General features: G+C 45.5%; 2 protein-coding genes across 4 annotated transcripts in view; both read right to left on the bottom strand.

Annotated features, from left to right (window-relative positions):
- Window positions 1-4,674, bottom strand: part of CLCN1 (chloride voltage-gated channel 1) — a 115,386-nt gene extending 110,712 nt beyond the window's left edge. Inside the window, exon 1 of the mRNA XM_075903385.2 lies at window positions 739-4,674. Within this exon, the coding sequence (XP_075759500.2) occupies window positions 739-789 (51 nt within the window). The 5' untranslated portion in view covers window positions 790-4,674. The remainder of the gene's footprint in view (window positions 1-738) is intronic.
- A 1,481-nt stretch (window positions 4,675-6,155) lies between these two features.
- CASP2 (caspase 2) overlaps window positions 6,156-23,854 on the bottom strand; it is a 31,632-nt gene continuing 13,933 nt past the window's right edge. For all 3 annotated transcript variants that reach the window (XM_006127355.5, XM_025186806.3, XM_006127356.4), the window contains exons 5-11: window positions 18,975-19,069; window positions 17,067-17,243; window positions 13,636-13,764; window positions 13,294-13,384; window positions 8,419-8,568; window positions 8,130-8,239; window positions 6,156-6,874 (exon numbers count right to left, since the gene is read on the bottom strand). In XM_006127355.5, coding sequence (XP_006127417.2) covers window positions 6,740-6,874; window positions 8,130-8,239; window positions 8,419-8,568; window positions 13,294-13,384; window positions 13,636-13,764; window positions 17,067-17,243; window positions 18,975-19,069 — 887 coding nt within the window. In that variant the 3' untranslated portion in view covers window positions 6,156-6,739. The remainder of the gene's footprint in view (window positions 6,875-8,129; window positions 8,240-8,418; window positions 8,569-13,293; window positions 13,385-13,635; window positions 13,765-17,066; window positions 17,244-18,974; window positions 19,070-23,854) is intronic.

Genomic DNA, 23,854 nt, shown 5'->3' with positions numbered 1-23,854 from the left:
CAGCGCCCTCTAAAGTGCCCACAACAAAGGACTATGCAAGGCAGTTGCCCCCCAGGAGACCCAGTATGCAGGACATGGAAGGGCAGTAACTCCTTAGGGGGAGTAACATGGCAGGGCAGGATGTTGATCTCTACGGCAACCTGTAGCTCTGATGGGAGAGCACAACCTGTTTGGGAGATGGCAGCAGTGCAGAGGACCCTTAAAGGCACTGGTCCAACCTCCAAAGCATTCCCTTCCTGTCCTTCTCCAAGTGCAGCAGTGCCAGTTCACAGCACCTTGGAAAGTACCATTTTCCTCTCCTTCACTGAGAATTTGGCCTCATCCTGGGGCTGTGTTTCTGGGGTCACTGGCCCAGGCACACCCACCACAAGCTCTTCCCTGGAGTAAAAAGGAAAGGGGTGGAGGGAAAGGGGCTGTTCACCCATCATATGCCTTAGGGAGCAAGTGTCCTGAGAACCACAAACCTCTCCCCTGTACAAAAGAGTTAGGGTAGTCCTGTACTTCAGGGCAATTTGGGGAAGGGAAGGAGAGCTGGAAGGAGAGCTGGTGTTTGGAGACAGCAAACTTGAAGATTCCCTCTGGCTCCCATGCATGTGAAATGTTATCCAGCTACCCAGGAGAGCAGGGAACTAGAGACAGCTTCCTGTAGGGCTGTTCTGCTGGATATCTGGGGGCCCGCGTAGGTGGCAGCAGAGAAATGGAGGGAGACAAAAGGACTCGTGCAGGTGTCATACTCACCAAAGTCTGCTGGTACTGAAACGCCTTTTTTGGAGGAGTGTCCCCAGTCATATCCAGAAAGAAAAGAATATTAGGGAGGGTGTGCGGGGAGGCGTCTTCCCTTCTGCCTCCCCGCTGCAGGATTACAGAATGGGACAGATCAGAGGAGGAAGTCAGAGTGCTCCAGCTAGGAGTCCAGAGAACCTGAGAGCGAAGGTTATGGGGAGAGGGGGGAGAAAAGAGAGAGAGTGTAACCAGAGACCCCCCACTCTGTTCATACTCTGACACAGCAGCCGCTTCTCTGCTCCAATATCTGTCCTTGCTGCACTGGCACTGGGACAGCTCAGTAAATTAAAAGGTGATAAGATTTCTGTCTCCCTGCTCAGGCAGCATTGCTTCTCCATCAAATGCAGGGGATTGGGAGGGGTGAAGGGCGGGTTCTTAGGGCAGAATGGTGCTTGATTACACTTAGAGGCTAGGAGAGAGGAAGATTGAAATTGGAAGGGATAAAAGTTAATAATCACCCCTATTAAATATAGGAAAATTCTCGTGTCATCTAAGCTAAGATACTTGAAGGTATTTAGGCTCCTAATTTCCAATGATATACCTGGAAGTTAGGCACCTACATACCTTTGAGGCTCTGGGCCCTCATTTATTGGGGCCCATGCAGAATTGGTCCTTACAACACATTTCCTAGTACAATGTTATGCATTTTAAATGCCCCAGATGACAAAACTCCTACAGCAACCCTTGGAAAACTATTCCATATTTAAATCTCACTGTTCACATAGATGCCCACACATACAGTATGGGTTTTTTTTAAGTTGTCCTTGTACCCCTGCTCCTATCCCTTAGCCCCCTCACCTCCCAAGCATTTGCTCTTCCTCGAAGTCTACACTCACGTCTACATCCATAATTTAGTCAACATAGGTTATTACAGCTTTTATTTCTCATTTCCTCCTTTTTTCTGAAAACCAATTCTTTCATCATGTCCACAAGAAGAATATTGTATAACTCATTGTAGTTTCATTAAATTAGTTTATCCAGAAATGTAAATGCCTTACGAAGCAACCTTGTCACACACCTGCCTTCCCCTCTGCCATGTGTCTGTTGGAGGCCAGTGCTTATTTTATGTCAAATTTAGATGACAGGATCTTCTGAGACTCTTGTTTTGAGGTGGCATCACCCACAATTTGGTGCACAGAAATAATAATGAATAATCATGTCCTCAAGTTCTCCGATCACTTTGGTAGTGCTGAAAACTCTGCACTTTGGTAAACAGATGTCCAAAATGGAACGCATTTTCCAGCTCTGATCTCCCCACTGCTATCTTTTAACAAACTCGAACTTTTGTGATTTCATAGCTCTTGTACTACCCCAAACCACAGTAGCCTTTTTGTCTTACCATATCCCATTTTGAAGAGGTCTAATCAAGTTGCTGTTCTCTATCATCTCAAATGTTCCACAAGCCCTGCAGTTCCCAGATTTCTCCCTACTATTAAATAACTGTATTACATTATTTTTGCCTGGACTGTTTTTTCAAGTTAAATAATTTTTATCCTTTTCTAATCTCTATAGGTTGCTTTAATTATTTCCATACCCTCTGTGCTGATTGCAACTCCTTACATTTTAGCCTCCTCTGTGAACATTAACATACTGCTGATCTTCTCTTCCAGAATATTACCAAAGATCATAAATAAGAGCAGATCCAACCCTAGACACTTCCCCAGGGCAACATGTCCTTTGTCCTTCTGCCATATTTCAACCCTTGCAAATATTGCTATACAAGGTGAATTTAATTCGTTTACTAAATTAAGATAAGAGCTTCTGGGAGAAAATGGTAAATATTTTCCTGAACAGTAGCCCCCATTATTCCATTCACTACCTGATGCACTGCAGCAGGGAAGAAGCATACTTTGACCCCTGGGGACATGGTAATGAACGGTGTACATTGCAGTGTCTCCCTAAAGCCCTGTGCATCCAGGCACCAGTTGTTTGAAAAAAAAGGTCAGCTCTAGGTTGCTTTCAAGCTAGGCTACTCAACTTTGGAAGCCCTGGGGGGCCACAGCTTAAGTGAGGTTGCATATACATGCAAATACCTTCTTTTACATGGTGGGCATGAATACAAAGATTAAGCCTTAAACTGTGGCGCTGGACCCAAATGTGGCCAGTGTGAGGCAGTCAGCACCTCTCAGGCTCTGCCCACAAGACTAAGCAGCGCTTCCCACAATACCCCGGTGCACCTAGAATTGCTGACATCCTGTACCTGTTTGTTCCAGCCAGCCTATCCGCTTGCGTCTTTTCAATGCTCACCCCACCTGGGAGGTGCCTCGCCATTGTAGAGTGTGTTCACAGTGGAGGCCATTTCAAAGGATCCCACCCATGGGCCGCATATTGAGCCCCACGTAAACTCAAACCACACCGTGAGCCACAAACAAATAGGCCATTTGTTGAGTAAGAGTAACCCTGCTTTGAAAGGCAGACAGCAGCAGATGGATAATGGAGTATTGTACAGATGGATAGAAGCCACTCAGGAACATGAAGACACTGACCATGCATAAAAGAGGAGACAGTAGCAGCTCACAAGGTGATACAGTGAAATTGCAGAGGTAACCAACAATGAACCCTATTGCTTGTGCCTGATGAAATCCAGCAGCCTGGCACTATGGCAGCAGCAGCAAAGTATACTGGGAGTTCTGCTCCCACTTTTTTTGCCTTTATTTGAAGAATTTTGTTCTATGGGGATGAGCTCAAACTACGCTACCATGGTACAGTGGCTGACCACACTCCTGCTCAATTCTCTTTTGATGTTTTCTTCTGACTCCCTGCTGACCTAGGGTATTGCTAATGAGGTGGCTAAAGATCCTCATCAAGTCTTGCAGAAAAGTGTCACAGTTATACCAACAAGTTGCTGCCTGGATGATTTTTTTTAAAATAAGTGGTTTGGAAAGCTCATGAACTAATTCCTTGTACACTCCATAAAACACAGTCCATCATTAGTATTTAGCACATGCTCAGTGTTTCTATGAATCCCACTTTTTTCCTTGAGCTATCAGAAATTTTTTTTACAAAAGCTTCCTTACTTCCCAATTACCTGAAACTCTATTAATCTTTATAGAGATGGAAAAAGTTCAGGATCTTCAAATTATCATAGCTTCATTAATTTTCACTCCACAATTCTTTTCACCTGACATTTGAAAAAGGCTTATTTACAGGAACACTTTCAGCTAGTATTAACTTATTCCCGTGTGTCTTCTTTTCCCCGAAAGCCATAATTGATCCAAAATCTTAACTGGAGTTGTAACTACTGTATCTTCCACAATTCTCCAGTTAACTTCTACAGTGCTGGATTTTAATTATTTTTCTATTCCATTTCACTCACAGGTTTCTTTGCAAAGAAACCTGAAAAACTAGGTAGGGACACATGTTTGAGGAAGATGGAGGGAATGGCTCATCTATAGTTTGTAAACTACTCTCTACACAAGACTGGATTATTTTTCACTGGGACCCTTCAGACAACTATGCCTGCCTCTCTGCAGCCATCATGCGGCTTCCCATTGGTACTACAGTTTTGCTCCATACATGGCTTGCAGTAATACTAAAGGCATTGGACAGGGCCATGACATTTATGGTAACCTTTATGATGCCCATTTCTGTGACACTGGGTGGACACCAGGAAGAGAGATTTGTAAAATAATTTCTGCCTACATTCTTTCTTTAGTGTGGCTAATTCTTATAAACAGACTCAGTGCTCTCATGGCTGGTGCTCTGAACAAGAGATACTAACCTCAACCTTGTGAGAGATTTTCCATATCCTGATTCCATTCACACTGTACCAGGCACACCCACACTCAGACTGATCACTGTTGTAAGGAAGTCTGCATCACACCACAGTACCACTGTTCCTCTGTTGGGGGCACACCCTACACTGAGCGCCTGGAGTGTAGCACAAGAACACTCTCCACCCAAACTGAGTCCCTGGGCCCGGCCACACCAAAGCTCATTCATAATTCTCTTCATATACAAGTTCCATTATGAGGGTCAAAAACAGAAGGTGCAGTGTGTTCCAGTCAAGAAACAAGGCACAGAGATAACCAAACAAGATCTCTGTATTTGGCATCCAGAGGCAGTACATACATGCATACAAAAAGTATATATGAAAGTGGCAGTGACACAGACCTGGTGCAGCTCTACTGGAGTTCTCTTCACCAACTGAGGAGATGCTGCATTGACACTCATATATTGTACAACACTGCATTATTTCTGAGGAGGGAGCATTCAGAGGAAAACTTTTCATCCAGAGAGAAATTACCCCAAATTGCTGTCTTGAGCTCCAGGATAAGGAGCCAAATGACAGATATCATCACTGGTATTCTGCCCCTCGGCTGCATGAAGCACATCTCTTACTGAAAGAATATGGCCTTCATATCTGCTGGGCAGAGAGAAGAACAGACAACTAGCCTTCTGGCCTCCCTCCAGATCCTTCAACGTCTTTGTTTTCTCAATTTAAAAAAAAATATATAAAAAAATTCAACAGTTTTTTTTTTTTTTTAAATAAAGGAGACCCAGATAGGAATCCAGTTTAGAGGGTGCTAACATGCTGCAAGAGTATAGAAAATGTAGGCTCAGGAATTCAGACCCTAATTCAGTACTTCTGGGCTCCAGCTACCATGAAACACGACAGGACAACAAAGTAAGGGTGCAGGATGGCCCCTGTATCTCCCTGCTCACAAGCCAGGGCAGGTCCTGGAGTGGGAAATAATTGCGGTACTGGAAATGAGACTGCATAGATTCCAATATATGGAGTGTCATACTCCATCTCTTTCTGACTGGCCTTGTGCAGTAGCACTGAACAGTGGACAATCAAAGATCTCTAGCTGAACATAGCTGGGGAGCAAAAGTTCTGGGGAAAGGAAGTGAAGCTGAATTCTGCAACCTTTACTTTTTAAGAAACTTTAAAAGGAAAGAAAGTCACTGTGCTGAAGAACCAAAGTTACAAGCTTCTTGCAAGGAACAAGATTTATACATTTCTTAAACAAAACACTAGGAAGCCACTAGGATGGAACAATTTATACTCCTCAGAAGCCTGCTGGAGTATTCAAATTGTTAGAAAACGATATAGCAATGAGATGTGGATGTGACAGAGGGGTTATTAAAATTGTACACTAACTCACATTTGAAACTCATGAAGGAAATAAGCCTGGACTTCCCAGACTCAAAATATTTCCAAGACAAGAGTTAGACTTAGAAACATGCCTTTGCTTTCAGAACCAAATCAAAGCAATGACTTCTCCAGATAATCTGATATTATCCTATGGCTGCAGAAAACACATGAAACATGCAAAAATATCAGGACTTAAAAAAAAGGGGGGGGTAGATGAGTGTTAAACTTAGGTGCATATAGGAAACAAAGAAAGAACCTTCACCATAGACTCTCACTGGTGACAGATTGTTTTACTGGGAGGAAGGCATCCCTTCCTGTATTTCATAGTGGCAGATCTGGAAACCAGGCAGAAAAACAGTGTTCTTGTTCTTTTTTAAAAAAGTAAAAAAGTTAAGCGGTATAAAAAATTAAGTAGCAATTTATAAAAACTATGTTGAACTTATTTTCTTAAGCAACAGACCCAAGGTTTCCAAGATTTTTTTTTCTTAAGAAAGAAAAGGCTAACTCCGATTTCACTTTCTTGGACACCAAACACGCCCACAGGTCCTTTCATTCAGAAAGTGCTGCCACCACTGCCCCCACTCCTTTGTTGAATCTCCTGGGCCCAGCAGTTTAAACTGAGACAAGCCAGTGGAACATTAAGATTTTAAACCTTGAACTGAGTTGGAGGTCACCAACAGTTGCCATATTCTCCCAGACAGAAGAATTAGTGAGACTCACACAAGCAGGGCGAATGCCCAGTCTTGAAGGGACATTGCCTGTTGTGGCCTGCGCTGCCAAATGCCCAGACTGACAACAAAAATGTGGCCATCCACATGGAAGCTTAGACAGTACATCCATCAGAGCAGAACAGCAGGGTTAGTCTCTAGGAATATAGCCAGGGAAAAGGTAAAGATCTCGACAGAGTGTGCTACAGTACTCTGACATCTCCTTACATCGGTGGAACTCTGTGCCAGGGGCATAGCCTTCTCGCTGCTTGATCAGTCTATTCACCTGAAAAAAAAGGGGGGGTGAGTGAAATTTGAGAAACAAAGCTAAGGAAAACTGGTGCTAGTGATACGAATCCCAACACACAATTCTAGGTAGCTGTCTCAGTTCCTTCTAGAAAGGTGGGAAACCTGCGGCCCCTGGCTTGCCTCAATCTAGCCCCCTCCCTCAGCACTGGGAAGCCTGCGCTGGCACTCCACATCTCCCTCCCCCTCACTATCCTACCGTGGGGCTGGAGCTCACAAAAATCTACTAGCCTGGGGGTGAGCAGCCCCCCCCAACCCAAAAAAGGTTCTCCACCCCTGCTATACATAATGGTACAGGAGCAATGGCTACAGGAGGCTCTGACATGGCCATTCACAGCAGGAGATACTATTGAGCAGTGGCTCGCAAACTTATTTGATTGCACATACACACCAGTAGTTTAGTCTAGGGCGAGATTAGTCTAGGGCCAGGACCCTTCAAAGGCTATTAGATTTTGGGGGGTGAAGCCAAAAATTAGGGGGATTAGTGTGTGGGAGGGTGGGCATGGTGCAGGAAGGGGTGAATACTTGGACTACAGTGCAGGGGGCTCCAGGCTGCATTCAAGGGAATTGGAGCGTGGGAGGGAGTTCAGGGCAGGAGGCTGGGGTGAGAGTGCGGAGTCAGGGCAGGAGCTGGTTCAGGACTGAGGTGTGGGCTCTGCAAAGGAAATAGGATGTTGGACGGGGCTGCAGCAACAGAACAGGTAGCTCCAAGCAATCCACACTCACTTGCAGGCACTGCTCCCCACAGCTCCCACTGGCCAGGAATCACAGCCAATGGGAGCTGCAGAGGGTGGTGTCTGCAGCTGAAGGCAGCACCAGGACAGAGCTTCCCACTGAGATGCTCAGGCACAGTTACATGATGTGAGGGGTGGGAGGGAAGGAGAACAGCTTGAGGCCCCCCTTAGCTCAGGACCATGAGCTGCAGCCTCCAAAGCCCCCTTCTTCATCTGACCCTGCCTGTGCCACTGCCCCAAGAACACATACCTCCTCCCTGCTCTGAAAGCAGAGTGGAGAGTAGCAGCTGCTGGCCTGACATTACCATTCTCTGCTGCTGGTGGTGGCACTGTCTTCAGAGCTCCACTTCTAAACCTTCTCACACACCTCCAAAATACACTCTGCATCCCTCTCAAAGGGCAAGCAGGAGCATTCTCCTGTGGCCAGCTTAGTCCTAACAGCTTGAAGCGTAACACACTGCAAGAACCAGGTGAACGTAAAAGAGGGGAGTCTCAGCTTACCTTCACCAACATGTCAGCCACATGCATGTTTTGAGAATCCTCGGCAAACACAGAAGTGAGTGCCTCGACATACCAGGATCCGCGCTTGGTGTTTCGCATGGCAGCTGTGCCTGAAAAGACAGTGTGTGTTAGCCCATGAGGAAAACAGAGGACAGACAGACACAGGAAGATCCAGAGAAGGAAGTCTCTAGAGGACACAGACAGGGAAACTGCTCAAGCTCAGAGGAGAGCCACCACTGTTAATAGCCTCATGGGCAGGAAGACACCTCCACGGGTCCCTCCCTGATACCTTTCAGACAGGCATAGCCACAGATCATGTCAGAACATGTGGGCAATCGCAGCCTGGGATTCTCCTCCTTATTGGCATCACTCTCCTCACAGCCTGGAGAGTCAGAGCGCTCTTTCCCATCCTTCTGATCCACTCCTCGGTCTGTCTCATCTGGAGGAGGGAGGGGAAAAAAAAACAGAGAAAGAAATTACTCCTAACCCTCCCTTATATTCCCCCAATCACTGAACTCCATCTGCTTGTCTAGTACTGGCTTCCTTTGTCCAAGACCCCCTGTGACAGCTCTTCTTGCAAAAATATTCTCTACAGCTGCTGCATTTTTGTATATGTATCTTATCAAATTTCAACAGAAAATCTTTTTTTCCTTGCCTACCACATTTAAACTCCTCTTTCCTTCTACATTTGGTCTTCTACGATTACTGGAAGCAATAGTAACAGTTAATACAGAGCCAACACTTCCACAGCTAATTTAGTATCACTGATGTAGTATCACCATCTCTTATTCACTGTCTATACATTACAGTATAGCATAGCTTTATAATCACTGAGCATGTGGGTGTGTTGGGATTTGGAATTTTGGCCAGGTTTTAAGGAGTGTGATGCCCCTTCCCAACTAAAGCCCCAAATCTTCCCTACAATCCTAGGATAGCAATGTTTCTGCTAACATAGCAGTTCACATGTCAAGTACTGCAACAGAATCCATTTAAACCTATTCGTTTTCACTGAGATGAAAATTAGGAACCCCTGCACTGTCCAGCTGCACTTCTGGATGGATTCTCTGTACAGCCATGAAGATTAGAAACATTTAAAAATTAGAGCCTCAATACTGCATGAATAGGAGGAGATACCACAATGTGCTAGTGTATACTTCACTGCAATGAACCGACCCCGTCCAATCAGACCAGAGATGACAGATGTTTTGCATTCCTCTCCACCCTCTACTCAACTAAAGGTGACTTTCACAAGAAAAAAAAAGTGGTTCTTTTTTAGTTCTTTATAATGTATGAAGACTGAAAGGGCATGGGTTTTCCATTCAATGTTTTTCCCCCCCCCTCCCGCATTCCCTTAGAAATTTCAGGGACAGAGAGTCTGGTATCTTCAGTTCTTTTTGCTAGAAGATTCAGATCTGAACTGCAAAGTCTCTTAGCTCTTAATCTGAAAGGACATGGAGAGGAGAGCATAAGAACAGAGATCTGAATCAATTCAAGATTGATTTAGTCCAGTGTCCTGACAGTAGCCAACTCCAGCTACTTCAAAGGAAAGAGTAAGAACATTGCAGCAGGTAGATGGGGAAGGGGAGATAAAGCTTCCCCTACACTGGGTCTCATGTAGCTGTCAAGCTAGTTTAAGTATGCTTAATATCCCTTCCATAATTTGGTAACATTAGTTGAGAAATGAACATTCTTATTGATACTCATGATAACCAGACTCCTCCTGGATTTTGGCCACAATGACTTCCAGCAACAGAGCTCCAAAATCCAAAAAAAGTATTTATTGTGTGAAATTTCACACCTTTTAAAGCACTTAACTTTCCCTTTGTCCTTATGTTACAAAAGAGAACAGAATTGCTCATTTTATCTTTTGCAGACCAGTCACTGCACAGGCTTATCATATGCCCTTTATCTCCAATCTTTATAGTCCCTTCATAACAAGAGTTTCTCTCATTGCTCTGCTCTGAACCCCTCAAAAGCTGCAATATCCTTTTGGAGATGGGATGACCAGTGCTGAACACAGTATCCAGATGAGACTAAGCCAATGATTTATACAGATGCATTATAATGCACTCTGTATCATTCTACATCCCATTCTTTATACATCCTAGCATTTTGTTTCTCCTCCCTTTTTTTCTTTTTAAACCACAGCTTCACACAGAGTAAAGTTCATTATTGAACTATCTATAATGTTGCCTAGGTCCCTTCTCTGAATTGACATAGTTAATTTAGACTGCTACCAGGCTTATAAGTAATTTAAATTTTTTCCTCCAACATGCATTAGTTAGTATTATCAACACTGAAATTCATTTGCTATTACGTTACCCAGTCCCCTAGCTTTTTTCCTCTCAATTATTAGTCAGGCATTTACATTAAGCAGATGTTAACAAAAAACAGAAAAATATAGAATTTTAAACTAACAAACCAGAGTCTTTTAATACCCTAAAAACCATATAGTCATCTGTAAAGATCTCCTGCAAGAACAGGTTAGATGAGATTAGATATTTCTAATGGAAAAATAAGTGAAGAGGGGAAAGAGCTGATGGACAACTTTTAAAACAAAAAGAACCTTTTAGAACTGCTTTAGACAAGAAAGACTTAGAAAAGGGTACAAGCTCTTTTTTTTTTTAATAGTTTTTCAGGTAACAGGTGTATTTTCACTTCTCTACAAGAGAGGATCTGCTGGCACAACACAGGGAATATTATTATAATCATACTAACATTTTACTGTATGAAGTTTCCACATGGATTACCATATAACTACAAGCCTTTATGATACTTTAAAAAAATCTGAGTACCTCTTTGCCTAAGCATTCTTATTGAGGCCTACACAGAAGTTTTTATTTTAGAAATCAGGGAGATTTCCAAGTCTGATTTAAATTTACCAAATTCAAATAGCTGGCTTAAATTTTGCTCAAACATCCCAACTTTAGAAATGAACTTTCAACCCAAAATTTGTGAGGAAGTTGCAATCAATTATGAAGTGCTGCTTTGAAGCACTTGCTCCTCTTTCCCCCTTCCCCTTGCTGCCTCTTTCTGATAGAAGCAGTAAGGGGGAGGAGGGGAGGAGCGACTAGTCGTTCCCATCCATACCACTGACACAGACAGAAAGACAGCATGTTCAACAGATGCTGTAAAGAGAGAGCATCTGTGTTGGTTTGTATCATAGCATCAGGGCCAAAAAGAGACAATCACTTGGGAAGGATCTGCATGCTGTAGAGCAATATTAGAGTTACAAAAGGACCAAGAATCGGCACAGAAAAAAAATAAGTGTGATGGGGACAGCGAAGTAGAGAAAAGGAGATTACTACAAGATTAAAAGGACCCTGGAAAAGGGTTAGTAGGACAAGTAGGAGACTATAGACTTGTTGACGTAGGTGGCAGGATGTGGGGGTATATGTAATTTTATTCCTGGGAGAGTTCTGTGCCAAACAATTCATTTAAATTACAATACAGAGGTACAAGAAATGCTGTCAGAAGCAGTGCAAAGGCGTGGGGGAGTTAGGGGTAATAGAGGAGCTGATGTAGAGGGAAAGAACTTGGAGTGAACCTGGTGGGTTTTTGGTATGGTTGGGAAAACAGGGTTTTTTGGGGCGTTGTGCATGGAGAGAGGAGAGAAGGAGGGAAATTGTTTTGGAGTTAGGGAGCCTCCCCCATGTAGATGCTGGCTGACTCCAAGCTTCTTCCATTCAGTTAGGCATACCTGTTGCTATCCTAATACCCCCATACCTATGTGTCCCTGGTGCCTCCCTGCACCAACCTTTCCCCCCCCCCCCCCCCCCCCCCCCCATTCCCATTCAGCCCTTGGCTTAATGCCTCTGTGCTGTCATCCCACTACTTTCTGAGCCTATGCCCCAGTCTGTCCCTCTCGCTAGCCATTCTGAACTCCAGTCTAAGACCCATGTCCAGCAAGCCTCTCTGTCCTAACCTGGCTCTGTGGGTAGTATTCTCTGATGAACTTTTACTCCTGGGTAAATTTTGTGCCACTGCACAAACACGGAATTCCCTCCATGCCTCCAAAATACATTCTGCCCTCAACGTGCTGTAGAGCTGTTTTTTGCTCAGAGAGAGGTGGGGCATCAGACCAGCCTGCTGCATTTATGCTGCTGGCTGTTCTGGTGCCACAGCAGCTCTGCTGGATGAAAGGGAGAACTGCAGCATGTTGGGAGCAGAATGTATTTTCTGTGAATCCTGCCCCCTTGCAAGATATATTATTTTGTGGGGAATTCATGTTGCACAAGTGACAAGCAGTGAAAAGCAGGATGCAGTGTGTAGTTACCTCTGGCAATGAAAGGTAGAAGTGAAAGGCTCTGGATGCTCCTCCTGACAGAGCCTTTCCCACCTGCCTCTTCACTGCAAGAACTTTTGTCTACTACTACAGACCTTCACTATGGTGGGGAAAGGCTCCAGCAGTGAGACACTGCACTGATTAGAATGGGAGGCACTGCTTGGGTGTGCAAAAAGCCACACAAGGTGTACATCCTAAGGTGTACATCAGGCATGTATCTACTCACCTAAACAGTTCATCAACTACTTTATTTATAAGCATGCTAGGGGGATGTGCAGTGAATGTATCCTTCATGCTACCATGCAGACAGAGCCTATAAATGGGGAAGAGAAAGGACTTCAGGAATAAAAGGAGACAGAGAGGAAGGAAGAGACACGGAAAATGATTTGGGGACCAGAGGGGGGATAAGAGGAAACAGCTCTGACACTAGGAGAAGCCCGGTCTGGGAGCACAGGAAGGAGAAAGAGGAGACAACAGCTCCAGGACACAGGGAAAAAAGGTAGGATTTCAGGCAAGACTCAAGAGTATAGCTGCACAGGGATTACTGTATCATTATATGTACTTACTCCCCCATGCAGGCATAGCAAGAGAAAACCTTAAGTGGAAGTACCATGATAGAACTTGCATTCCCAAGGCTCCATGGGGTCTGTGATTAAATGCATACACCCCATGCAGAGTGAGAGGCACTTACAGACAACAGAGGTGGTGGCAGCGGCAGGGTAGAGGGAGGTGAATGTGGGTTCCACTTACACCTGAGAGAAGCAAAGAGGAGAGTTGACAGCAAACTGAATGGGAGGGTGTGCCACTGTGTGTGTAAACCAGAGTCCAGCTTTAATGTCGTGCCAAGTATCTGGCTGTCATGATCTCTGCATTACTCACCTCCACGACAGGCCTGAATGAAGAACATTTTGGGCTTGTTCTGGAGATTTGGGCAGTTTGCATTATCAAAGAGCCTGAAAATCTCCTGCAACTGTGAGAAGGAAGAAAAAAGAGCTAAACACATGTGCTTGGTACCTCCCTCTTCCTTCCATATGTGTATTCTCTTTCCCTTTCCATTTTCTATAATTTCCCTTTATGCTTCTTGCATAAAGTATTACACTGACTTCCCCACCTCTACACATGTGCTTTCAAACTCCCCATCACCTGCTTGCCCTGCCAATATTCCTCCTCCCCATTACTATTTCCTAACGCTATGGAAGTGATTATTATGTAGGAAGGTACCTGCAGTAACTTGCCATCAACTCCATAGATCCCACCCTCAATGCCATGTGAGAGTAGGGCCACAATGCAGGAATCCACATCTCGGTGTGCTTGTAGCTGAGAGAACCTTTGCAATGCCTCCAGCATGTCCTGGAGGGAGAGAAACACACTCAGTGTTCCCTTCAGAAAGGGAAACAAAGGGAAGGAGCCAAATGATGCGCCTGGGGAAATTTTTTGCCACTGTGCATTCAGAATATGCACAGAAATCAAAGGTTTTTGTGCTGAATTTCCTTTTCCTTCATAGAAATAAGCTGCTGGCCACCACTAGAGGCTTCTAGACCCCACAGAGCACAGCTCAAATTGCTGGGGAGGGAGGGAGGAGGAAAAGTGCATTGGAGGATTCAGGGCAGCTGCAGTTATCAGCACACACTGAAGGAAGGAGGCAGCATGCAGGACACTCCACACAAGCCTGGGATCCAGTATCTGGCTTTTTTCTCCCTCTGGATCCCTGGACTCTGAAAGGAGAAGGGGGTGTGAGCATCTGGTCCAGGAATTGCCCAACAGCTGGACTCTAAGGGGTAAGGGCTAGGGTGTGCATGTGAGCATCTGGGCTGGAGGGTGACCTGCAGCTGCGCTCTGGAGGGGAGGGGGCAAAGGAACAGGTACTGGGTTGTTGCAGGGGTTTCCTTAACTCTCTACTCCTGTAGGAATTTGTGTGTACAGTTACATATATAGTTGCTGATTGTATTTATGAAAACATTATGTAATCACGCTAGCTTAAATTACCAAAATAAGTGATTTCAAAATACTATATACAGAATTTTAAAATACTGTGCACAAAAACTGTTAATTTTTTATGAAGAATTCCCCTAGGAGTAAAGCGAAACACAAATATAATTTAAGGGGAGAAGAGGAAGAACTATTCAAATAGTTTTGAACAGTACTAAAATGCTTCTATTTCATTCCTAAAGATTCCAAAACATTTTGTAGGCTCTTCACAGAAATCACTCAACCTCTGAAATTCAGATGTTGAGGGTGAGGCACAGCCATTTAAGCGGGATGAAATTCCATAGACAATTACAGTGAAAGCTGTGTTATCTGGCACTCATAGGGAACGGGGGTAGCTGATTAATTGAATGTGCAGAACAAAGCAGCTCTGCCTCCACTCCATACTGACAAAACTGGCTCAAGGCAGACTGAGGCGGAAGGAGACTGATGATGTCAACTGGCAGTGCCAGTTGTTAGAAGCCCCACAATGGCCAGCTGGACAGGCAGGAGTCAGGCATGTGCACCTGAAGATGCAGTAGTATTGTTAACCAGCTTTGTGGCTGGGGACACAGTGTCAGGTAACAAAGTTTTCACTGTATCCTTGCATAGGGAACTTAGATTGACAAAGTATAATTTGCCAAAACTAAAGTCTGACCAGGATACTGGGACAGCTTTTGGGATAAGTGCCCACAATAATTCAGGTACTCAGATACTAATGTTGATGAACATGGCAGAACTGTTTACAATGGATCAATATAACCACAGCTTCTTGGGTTTGATCTGTTATGCAGAAAATGGCTTCTGCAGCAGCACAGCACCTGTTAGTGGGCATTCATTTAGTTCAGTACTGATACAGAGGGAAGGATGCTCCTGCAAAATGAACAACATAGAACAAGTTTGCTGAGGAGACAGATGTCTACCAGCAAGACAATAGGCCTGGCAGTCAAGAGACCTGGGTTTTAAGAAAGTCTCTTACTTTACTTGCCACAAGATTTTGTATAAATCATTTTAGTTTCACAATCTACAAAGTGCATTTGTGTGCCACATACTGTGAGACTTAATCAGTGAACATCTATGAGGTTCTATGAGATCCTCAGAATGGAACAAGAGAAATGCTGATTATTTAGCCAGAACAAAATAACCCCACAACTACTACCCTTTGTTAATGTTAAGTTAAGCATGTTAGAGAAACATGTTAGGGAAAAAAAATAGTACCATAATTTAGCGAATATAACCCGCGGGTTATATTCGTTTTTACAAACCCTGCACCCCTCTGCGAGGTATACAGAATTTTTTTTTACTCACCAGGTGGTGAGCTCTCCGTTGCCTCTTCTTGTGTCTAGCAGCCACCAGCCTCCAGGCGGGGGAATGCTCACCCCCCCCGTTTCTGTGAAGCTGCAGGAAGGGGCAGGGGAGCGCTCATTCCCCTGCCCCTTCCTGTGGCTGCGTAGGAACCAGGCGGTGAGTGCTCCCCAGCCCAGAGGCGGGTGGTTCCTGCTCCCCCGCCCCTTCCTGCGGCTGCGGAGGAACCTGTGGGATGAGCACTCTCCCTGCCAGAAGCTGGCGGCTGTGCTGGAACCTGAGCCATGAGTTGCTAATCCCCCCACACCGTAAATATACCCCCCAGCAAATATACCCCCGGCACAGAAAAGTCTTGTATGTTCGTGCGTGGGGTATACAAGATTTTTTTTACTCAAATAGAAAAAAACCTGGGGTATATTAGGATGAGGAGTATATTCACTAAATTATGATACAGCTGCAGTTAAAACCACCACCCTTACTACTGAAGAGCATGACAGTAGTACGGTAACATCTCTAAAGACTGAAACCTTTAACAGACCACACATTCTCCAACACAAATATGTACATGGAAATGTTAATCTTAGACTTTCCATATACAGACTTAAAACAATTTTCATATTGTTGACTTTATGCTCATTGACACCTCCTCTTACTAGGGATATTAAAACTTACTAATCAAGTAGCCAATAAAAATTCTATCGACTACTCAATTAGTTGATAAAGGAAGGCAGCCAGGACCAAACCCCACCGCCGCTCTGCAATTTAAAATGCAGAAGCCAGGCAGCCTGAATCCCAGCTACATCAAATTGCACAGCTACAGTGGGGTTTGGTTCTGGATCTGGCATGAGCAGGGACTGAGCCAGGCTGCCTGCCCACCTCGCTCCTATTACATTTTAAATGCAGAGCTGCCCGTTCCCCCCAGCACTGTTCCCCCAGTACTACCTGCTTCCCCCACACTACTGCAGAGGCAGCCATACAGGCTGCTCTGGCAGTGGCCCTTATCCGCGAGGGGCCCAGTGGGGAGTTGGGACCCCCGTGGACAGGGGCCGCTGCCAGAGCAGCTTCCCCTCTGCTGGCTCCCCTCCCCCCACGCTACTGCCTCTGCAGCAACAGAAGGGAGGGAACAGGCAGCACTGCAGAGCTGGTGCTCGGGGAAACAAGCTTTTAAGTCAGCTCCCCCCAGCACTGGCTCCTCCTTTTCCCCTCCTCCTTGATGCTTCCATAGCAGAAATGCGAGTAGTCGACTACTCACTTACATACCTACCCTCTATCATCACCAGCCACATCCACTGACTGTCAGCTTGTCTCCACAGAATCTATTCCCAGACACCCATGCAATTTGCTACAACCCCACTCTCTAGGCAGCAAGAGAACCTCCTCACCTGCATAGTTTGATCATGTAGGACAGTCACTCTGTAACCAAGATGCTCGAAGAGCATCTCCAGAGCAGTGTAGTCCACATCTCCACCTGAGCGGAACTCCAGGTCCTTTTCGCTGCTGAAATTTATGTTGCTGAGCACAAGTGCTAGGCCCCGGGGCTGTGATATCAATTTATATGCCTGTCAAGAACAGAGAAGGTAAGAAATAGGTAAACACAGCTATGCAGGAGAAGAAATGAAGTCACAGGGTAATACACACCCAACTTCTTTACTGTGATGAGGTATGCAAGACCTTTGAGACACAAGAAATGCAAGAGTAACACAGAGAAATTCTCTTAGACAAGAAATGCTCTTTTCTCTTTTCTATGTGGGGGAAATTCTTCATCATTTAAACAGGTACTGCGACATACAGACCAATGGAGAATTGGATACTTCTCCCATAGGATTTGTACAGTATACAAATTCAGATGCTGTGAATCTGGGGAGCAATTCCTCCCTTTCCAGCTGAGACAAAACTGAAGTAGCACAGTTGGTCCTGAGAGGCAGGATAGGCAGCTCCAACTCAGATGAAACAGATATGTGCATGGACTGATAAGCACATGTAACTGCAAGCATTGGCATAAAGAGGGACTGACTACAACAGCTGTCTCTAGGTATTCCAGAAGCACGTGTCTGTAGCACAGGATTATGGCACTCACCCACAGTTCTCTCAGACTCTTACTGGTGCGAGTCACATTAGGTGGAAAATGGGTGGTGATGTCTTTCAGTTACATGTGCATCAATATATATTTACAGCCCCAAAATGCATTTTTCTTCACTTAGCTTCTTTGTGGAGTGCTCTTTCTTCAGCTGACCCATCCAGAAATTCCACTTGTAGGGATTAAGGATGTAAAAAAGACTAGTTGACTAGTCGACTATCCAATAAGCATTTGCTTATAGGATAATATTTTGACTAGTCAATATCACACCCTCCCCCTCCCACCGTTGCACTTTTCAAAGGGGCAGCTGTGGAGCCCAGGGTCAGCTAGGGAGTCCCCAGCTGACCACGGGCTCCACAGCTGCCCCTTTGAAAGGTGTACAGGCGGCACAGTTTCAAAGTGGAAGCCATCTCCGCCCGTTTTAAAGGGGCAGTGGAGCCTGGGGTCACCCTAACCCTAACCCCAGCTGATCCTGGGTTCTGGGCAGCTGCCTTGGAGCCCGGGGTCAATTAAGGACTCCCTAGCTTACCCTGGGCTCCTAGGAGCATGCAGTGTAGTATGGAGCCCGGAGTCAGTGGGAGACTCAGTCCCCCGCTGACCAAGGGCTCCATGGCTTTGAAATGCACAAGAGCCCCTGCTCTTGTGCATTTCAAAGTAGGCACGCTGGATGCAGCCCGGAGTCAGCAGGACTTCACGCTGGCTCCAGCTGTATGCGGAGTTCTGCATTCTTCCCCTGAAATGTAGAAGACCCCAGCAGGTACTCTTGTACATTTCAAAGGAGGAATGAGGAAGTGCCTATCGCAGTGGTCCCCAACTTTTTGGGGCTGCTGAGTGCCTGGGGGCGGAGCTGCTCATACGCCGGTCACGCAGGGGAGGGACCACGCACACTCCCAGGGGCGGGGCCGCCCACACGCCACGCACCTGGGCTGGCACAGACCTCGCACTGCACACCCAAGGATGGGGGCTGCGTAACCGCCATGTGCCTGGGGCCGGCACCGCCCATGCGCCGCGCGCCCAGGGGCAGGGCCGGCCCCGATCACTTGGGCTGGCACACAGAAATGGCCCGGCGGGCGCCATGGTGCTCGCGGGCGCCATGGTGCTCGCGGGCGCCACGTTGGGGACCACTGGCCTATCGACTGGTCGAGTAACCACATTTTAACATCCTTAGTAGGGATGAAGTACTCCCTCAATTCCTGCCCCATCAAGTACTCACCAAATGCTGGTGAGCATGATAGAATTCTGGGGTGCATGGCTTCACCATAGTGCAAGGAGGACCATCTCCATTATCTAAGGAATGGTTCATCGGCTCTGTTTGAGAGATACAGAAATCAACAATGAAAAAAACAAAAGATTTGGTAGCAAAACATAGTTAAAATTAAACAGCTAGTTGGACACAGTATACAGGTATTACTGCTTTTACTGGTGTTTGCCCTGCACAGACAATACTTTTCATATAAAGACATTGGAGCCTATTGTTTCCTGCACAATCAACAAAATTGTTTACCAAGTTCCAATCAGTTACATCCATGCAAACCCACTGAAGATAACTAGGTTGGGGATAAGTGACAGTTTGTTTTGTCAAGCTGGGCTTTCTCCTGCTCATCCATCATCACCAGTAATAAAACTACTGCAGGCCAATTATGCCTTCAGTGACACTCACGGAATCCTACTGTTTTTAATAACTTTTGTACCAGTGTAATTAACTGGAACTGCACAACAGGGAAAAGAAACTAGATCACTCCTGAGCCATAGCGTTTCTGCAGCAGTAGAATCTTTTTAGTTATTAAAATGTGTACAACTGAATACACATAGGAAGCAGACTTCTGAAAAGAGATCATTTTAGTCACTTTTCAATGACCTGCTACAAGACTGGGATCCCATGGTCCCCACAGACTCAGCTGCCGTAACAGTGGGAGCAGGCAAAATGTACTTTGTTACAGATGGTACTGGGTGGGCAACAAAACAAAAACCAGATTGTGGTAATTTGCAGAAAAATATTAAATCTCTAAACAGTTTACTAAAAGTAGCCTATTCAAGAAATTGCTAAATATTATTCCTGAGCATCTTTCTCTCCTTTACATGTTAATCTCTCTTGTTCCAAATGCAGTGAAATATATTGGCTCAAGGCCAGTCAGATAATCACATTCTCAGGTTTTGTTTTTCTGTGATGTCACATGGTGTCACTGTTGTATCAGCTTGCTGTCAGTGTTGTGAGCAGTTTTTCTGTGAAATGTTTTTCAAAAAAGCAATAGTAATCCTGACATATAAATAATTTGATTGGTATAAGTTCTAGCAACAGTGTTTGAGTGGTTTAAACAATTACTGGGTTCTTTTAAACAACTTTTTATAATCTTTAAAACATTCTGCACCTTTCAAGGCAAAACTGTGGTGCAATTTGTTTTGATGTTGTGTGAGATATACACAGGACAATTCAATTAGAATTTCCGCAATGCAAAGAAAGGTTTTGTTTTGTTAATTGAAAGCTTTTAATTGTTAAATTTAAGAAATAGATAGAAAAAGGTAGGATGTCTAATATAAATTGACTTTTTTCTTTTTTTTTTTAAAGTAGCATGGGGGAGTCCGTCTTTCTTTCAGGGTCTAAAGTATTTGTGAGTGGGATAAAAATGCAGTAAAAATGCAGGAACAGCAGCGGGTATTACAAGGCAGAACTGAAGTGGGATTAAAAAAATAGTCATATGCAGGTACTAGCTGGCAATACTTCCTCACAACACAATTCTTAGGGCTGACTATATTTCACATGCGCCATTCCCACAGAGTGACAGGGCATGCTCCCTTCAATCCAGCCCATGGAGGCAAAACTGGATGTTCTTTGCAGATGCTGCTCCTGGCTGGTCAATGCTAAAGTGGAACTGGGGACAAGAAATGAAAGCAGGGAACCTGTCCGTTGGTGTACCATTAAAATCAATTACCTATCCAGGCCCTAAAAGTGCACTCCGATGAAAAATGTCTAATGAAGTTTCTTTACAATAATTCACAAACAAAATTGGACTTAAATTTTAAAAAGTGTTAAGATAAGCAATGTTAACATTCAAAATATTTTTCCAATAACTTCTCCTTCCCAATAGATTAAGGGTGGCAAACCAACCATACTTACTCATAACGATATTAAGAAGAATTGTTAATGGTAAGATTAAGAGCATTTGATAGCTATATTTTAAAAGGTTTGTAATTATGTAGCTTGACTGAGCACAGATGAGATAATAATTAGACCACGGCCTTGCTAGAGTAAGTGTGATTTTTCACATCTTCCTTTACATAGAATTGCTAGTATACTTAACATGATATTGCTTACATAACAAAAGTAACATCTTATATGTTGGAAGATGTAAATAAGAGATACAAAACCACGCAATAATAAATAAGACCTCTTCTTTCTCTGAGAAGACCAGGATAGGGTGACATGGCAATATGAGCCAGCAACTGCAAAACCAGCAGGAAAAATGCAGAAGTTGGGCAACCAAAGCTTATATGACTTACTTAAAAATGAAAGAGTAGTGCTAAAATCTGACAGGCTAAAGATTACTTTAATCTGTAATGTCGAAATGTAATGCCGAACCAGACCGGAAACTGGGAAAAAATGGGACTGAGGGACCAGGCCAAGGGATGAGAGAAGGCAATGTCTATTATGCACGACAGAAGAACTTCCCCGTGCCCCAAAATGTGGTAACATTTGGCTCCATTTACTAATTCTGTCTTGTCAGTTATTTGTTTGGCATAAATTTATGTCCAGATATAAGTGACTATTAGAATGTCTGAAACTGTATTAAGAAAGGAAAAAATTGAATAAGCCTAAATTGGGTGGACATGTGACTTGTTGATCAACTTTTACCCCCTAGTATTGTCTCTTTACTCTTTCTCTCCTATGCTAGGTGGGGTAAGGAGCTAAGGGAGGCAAAACCCCTGAGTTTGGATGAGACATCCCAGAATGAAGAGCATGACAAAGACCCAGCAGGGTTGGGGCCTATGTAGGTAATAAAAAGAGAGAGTGGGGACCTATATTCCCTGTAAGGTGCAAGGCCACACAGCTACACAGCAGGTTATCAAAGGCCATACAGACATGCAGCCACAAGGGCTTGGAGAGGCAAGATAGGGGCGGGCAAGGCTGCTGTGGCAGGGAGAGGACTGTTAAGATTCCCCCACCCCCCTGCTGTAAGCCCTGGAGCAGCATGCACCCCAAATCCTGGATCCCTGCCCCACCCCAGAGACTGCTGCCCTAGCAGCACCCCACCCTTTACCCAAGTCCTGAGCCCCCTCCTACATTCCAAACTCCCCAGCCCCCACATATCACCTCCATGTAACAAAATTCATTCAGCAAACAGATGTAAAAAATAAGAAGGAACTTTGGTGGGGACTTGAGCAAGGGGACTGAAGGGATCACATTTCTTGTCAGTATTACAATTTGGGGGGAGATTTAACTCTGTCTTATTATAAATTATTAAAAATTGCCATTTGCTGCCTTTTTTATTTATTAGATCATAACTCGTTACTAGGTGATCCACAGAACTGAATCAATACAGCATGAATATACCACAAAGAGTCCATCAGGGTGAATTCGGGGACAGTCCATAAAAGAGCTAAAATTGGACCCATCCATAAAAACATTTAGATTCAGTAAAACAACACTGAGATTTACATAGGAGCCAGAGTCCCTCCCACTTGGTCCCAGGGCAAGCTCTGTGCCATAGGGCAGCTCCAGGGAGTCTACAATTCTACAGGGAGGGGAATCTGCTGGTAGGAGCTCCTTCAACCTGGTTCTGGTTGACAGGGGGGCTGCTCTTTCTCCACCTCTGTCTTTGAACTCTTCTTTTGACACCACTGCTGTGGGCACAGCAGTTACATAAGGTGAGCGTGAAGCACACATCCCTTCTTGGGCCAATGGGGGCAGGTGCCAGACAACAAGATACCCCATGCCTATCACTCCACTGGAAACATTTGAATGAATATGGGGAAGGATCAGGCCCAAGCGAGGAGGTTCCCTAGCTTGTGAGAAAAGAGGATTAGAACTACTGTTAGGGTAAGAAACTGCATGTAACAAGTTTCTTAAGAGTACAGTAAAACTCCGATAGTCCGGCATTCCTGATGGTCCGGCACCATCAGGAACCCGGAAGTACTCCAGGCAGCCGGACCATTGGAGCTGCTCTGCCCCTAGCTTCCCCGATTCAGCCGCTGCTAAAACTGACCAGTGGCTGAATCAGGGAAGCCGGGGGCAGAGCAGCTGGAGTGCTGCCGGGTAGGTCCCGTAGCACTGCCCCTTGGGACTGCGGGACCCAACCCGGCAGCACCCCAGCTGTCCCCGATTCAGCCGCTGCTGAAACTGACCAGCGGCTGACTCCAGGAAGCCTGAGACAGAGCTGCTCTGCCCCGGGGTTCCTGGAATCAGCCCCTGATCAGTTTCAGCAGCAGCTGACTTGGGTAAACCTGGGACAGAGCAGCTGGGGTGCTGCCGGGTTGATCTGGCAGCACCAAGGGTTGGCGCTACCAGACCAATCAGGCAGTGCCCCAGCTGCTCTGTCCCAGGCATCTGGATTCAGCCGCTGTTGAAACTGACCAGCGGCTGACTCCAGGAAGGCCGGGGCAGAGCAGCTCTGCCTCAGGCTTCCTGGAGTCAGTCACTGATCAGTATCAGCAGCGGCTGACTTGGGGACGCCTGGGGCAGAGCAGCTGAGGTGCTGCTGGGTTGGTCCAGTAGCGCCGCTCCTCGGCGCTGTGGGACCAACCCGGCAGCCCCCCAGCTGCTCTGTCCCAGGCGTCCTGATTCAGCCGCTGCTGAAACTGACCAGCAGCTGACTCCAGGAAGGCTGGGGCAGAGCAGCTCCCCTCACAGACCGGCTGCCTGATACAGAGGCAGCAGCGTGGGGTGACAGCAGCCTCCGTCTGGAGGCAGGGGGTGGTGGTGTCTGAGCTCTCGGATCCGTCGTGAGCCAGAACTGAGCCAGGCTGCCTACCCACCTAGCTTCTAATACACTTTAAATACAGAGCTGCAATGGGGTAAATCCTGGACCTGGTGCAAGCTGGGACTGAGTCGGGTTGCTGGCCAGCCTGCTAAAAATGTACTGGCAGGGGGAGATTCGT

Source organism: Pelodiscus sinensis, chromosome 1 (genome assembly GCF_052426305.1).
Source record: "Pelodiscus sinensis isolate ZL-2025 chromosome 1, ASM5242630v1, whole genome shotgun sequence".
In the NCBI taxonomy this organism is placed as follows: Eukaryota; Metazoa; Chordata; order Testudines; family Trionychidae; genus Pelodiscus; species Pelodiscus sinensis.
Note: the sequence above shows the minus strand (reverse complement) of the source record. Positions and strands in the feature narration are given on the sequence as shown.